The sequence below is a fragment of the Manacus vitellinus genome, unplaced genomic scaffold (assembly GCF_001715985.3).
Source record: "Manacus vitellinus isolate BGI_N305 unplaced genomic scaffold, ASM171598v3 scaffold_60_pilon, whole genome shotgun sequence".
NCBI classification, from domain to species: Eukaryota; Metazoa; Chordata; class Aves; order Passeriformes; family Pipridae; genus Manacus; species Manacus vitellinus.
In genome coordinates this window covers 2,289,770-2,291,835 of record NW_021940687.1, presented here as the reverse complement: position 1 = coordinate 2,291,835, position 2,066 = coordinate 2,289,770, and the positions used below count along the sequence as shown (strand labels likewise).

The window sequence follows — 2,066 nt, the reverse complement described above, 5'->3', positions numbered from 1 at the left end:
CTGCCACAGGCAGGGACACCTTCCACTAGCCCAGGTTGCTCCAAGCCCTGTCCAACCTGGCCTTGAACACTTCCAGGGATGGGGCAGCCACAGCTTCTCTGGCAATCCATGCCAGGGCCTCACCACCCCCACAGGGAAGAATTTTTTCCTAATCTCTAATCTGAACCTAATCTTTTTCAGTTTGAAGCTGTTCCCCCTTGTCCTGTCAGTACCTGCTCTTGTAAAAAGCCTCTCTTCATCTTTCTTGTAGGCTCCCTTTAGGTACTGGGAGACCAAAATTAGGTCATCCCAAAGCCTTCTCTTTTATATAATGGCATATAAGGAAGAAACTGTGATTTAGATGAATGTTTAGTTCCCTCCTCTATCTCAGGCCATGAGGTAACAAATGAAGACATGAAGAAGTTACTGCTTCCACATACCTTATCCACAAAACACTTAATTTGCTCCAACAGCAAAAATCTCCAACAAACACAAACACAGCCAGCTAAGAACCCCAGTTTAAGCTGTTTACACTTAATCCAGTAAAAGTTGTCAGGAATGCATTAGGGACATGCACAAATGGTGCCTCACTGTCAGATCAATGGGCAGGGAAGACCAAGATCAAATGTTCTTACATCACCAGAGCTGGATTGACACGACAGCACCTGCCCACAGGTGGCTTTAGATCACAGGGAAGCATAAAGCAGTCTCTGTACAATATGTTTAAGTGCTCACCTTGGAATCAGAGCTTTGGCTTCCTCAGCTGTCTCAGGACACAAGTTAGCCAAACATGCCAATTCAAACTTATGGAGCTTTTTCTGGAGCAGCAAACTGTAAGAAAGACAACAACTTCGTGAAATTACAAAACAGAAATATAAAAGGGCATAAACTAAACCAAATGGATATCTTTTTTCACACTGCTTTTGGCACTGAAGTTAGGAGGAAATACTCATTATATAATTGCATAGAGGAATAAAAAAAGTCCCATCTGCTAAATCCACTTACCCTGCAAAGTCTAGAAAATCCTCCCATTTAATGCAGTCAGCTATCACTGAAATACTGAAAACAAAGCAGTTCACAAGGCTTAACCTGGACAAAATACAACCTACCGTCAAGAATTATGATCAGATTTCCTGCCTCTTCAGAAAGAATTAAAGAACAGAGCAGGAAACACCACTAAACTGTACTTTCATAAAGCAGCATCAACATTATTCACAGATCAGATTCCCCAGGAAGTGTTATTCCCTGTCTTTCCCGCTCACCTGCGCACGCTGGCGATGGTTTCCCGGTTTTTAAAGCGGCTGAAGCGCGCTGTGTAATTCAAGGTTTTCATGAAGACTTCTGACAGCTCCTGCTCATCCTCTGCGCTCTCGTTCTGCTGCTTACGATGCTCGAGCAGCATGTGCACCTCGGAGTTCAGAAGAGTTTCTGCAGTTTCAAACTCTGCAGTCGAATGAGAGAACGCCAGCAGCACAGATGAAAAGGAGAATTACGGAAATTTTGCACAAAAATCCAGCTCTGGGCAACAAAGAAGTGAACAACGTGTTTTATGGCAGTTGTGCCATGATTTTTCACAGTTTTGCAGTATGTTTTCCTCACCCTTTTTTGGCAGAACTTAAGGAATGCATGAAATGCCTCAGAAAAAAAAATTTAGAACTGTAATACTCAAAAAAATTTAGAAGCGATGCCTGTGGCCTTCAGAAACCTCTGATTTATTGAAATAAATACAGATTTTTGAGTATTTTAAAAAAGGTTTCGTTTACTTATAATGTTAATTGACCTACTCCAATTTTATTATCAGAAAAAAACTTTTAACCAACCTTTACAGATTCCCCCCCCCTTTTTAACCAGCTTTGTTTTCATTCATCATCACCATAACCACTATATTCGTTCCAATAATAACAAGGTCTTTCAATATCAGCAGTATGAGCTGTTCAAAAGCAGCAGTGTCAAAGGCTGCATCCCAGGGTGCAGATACAGGGCAGTGCTAGAAAAGGACTGGCAAACCATATTTTGCATTGAGCAGTAAGTTAGCTTAGGCTGAACATGAGTAGGCTATAGATTTTAGTATTCAAGAACACAAAAAA

At 41.4% G+C, this 2,066-nt stretch overlaps 1 protein-coding gene across 1 annotated transcript; it reads right to left on the bottom strand.

Annotated features, from left to right (window-relative positions):
- Positions 1 to 280: 280 nt before the first annotated feature.
- On the bottom strand, positions 281 to 1,450 carry POLR2D (RNA polymerase II subunit D; the record flags this gene model as incomplete). The annotated part of the gene is made up of 2 exons (XM_029963667.1): positions 281 to 810; positions 1,242 to 1,450. Coding segments are annotated over 2 exons (309 nt in total), but the record flags the coding sequence as incomplete, so codon positions are not given.
- Positions 1,451 to 2,066: the final 616 nt, after the last annotated feature.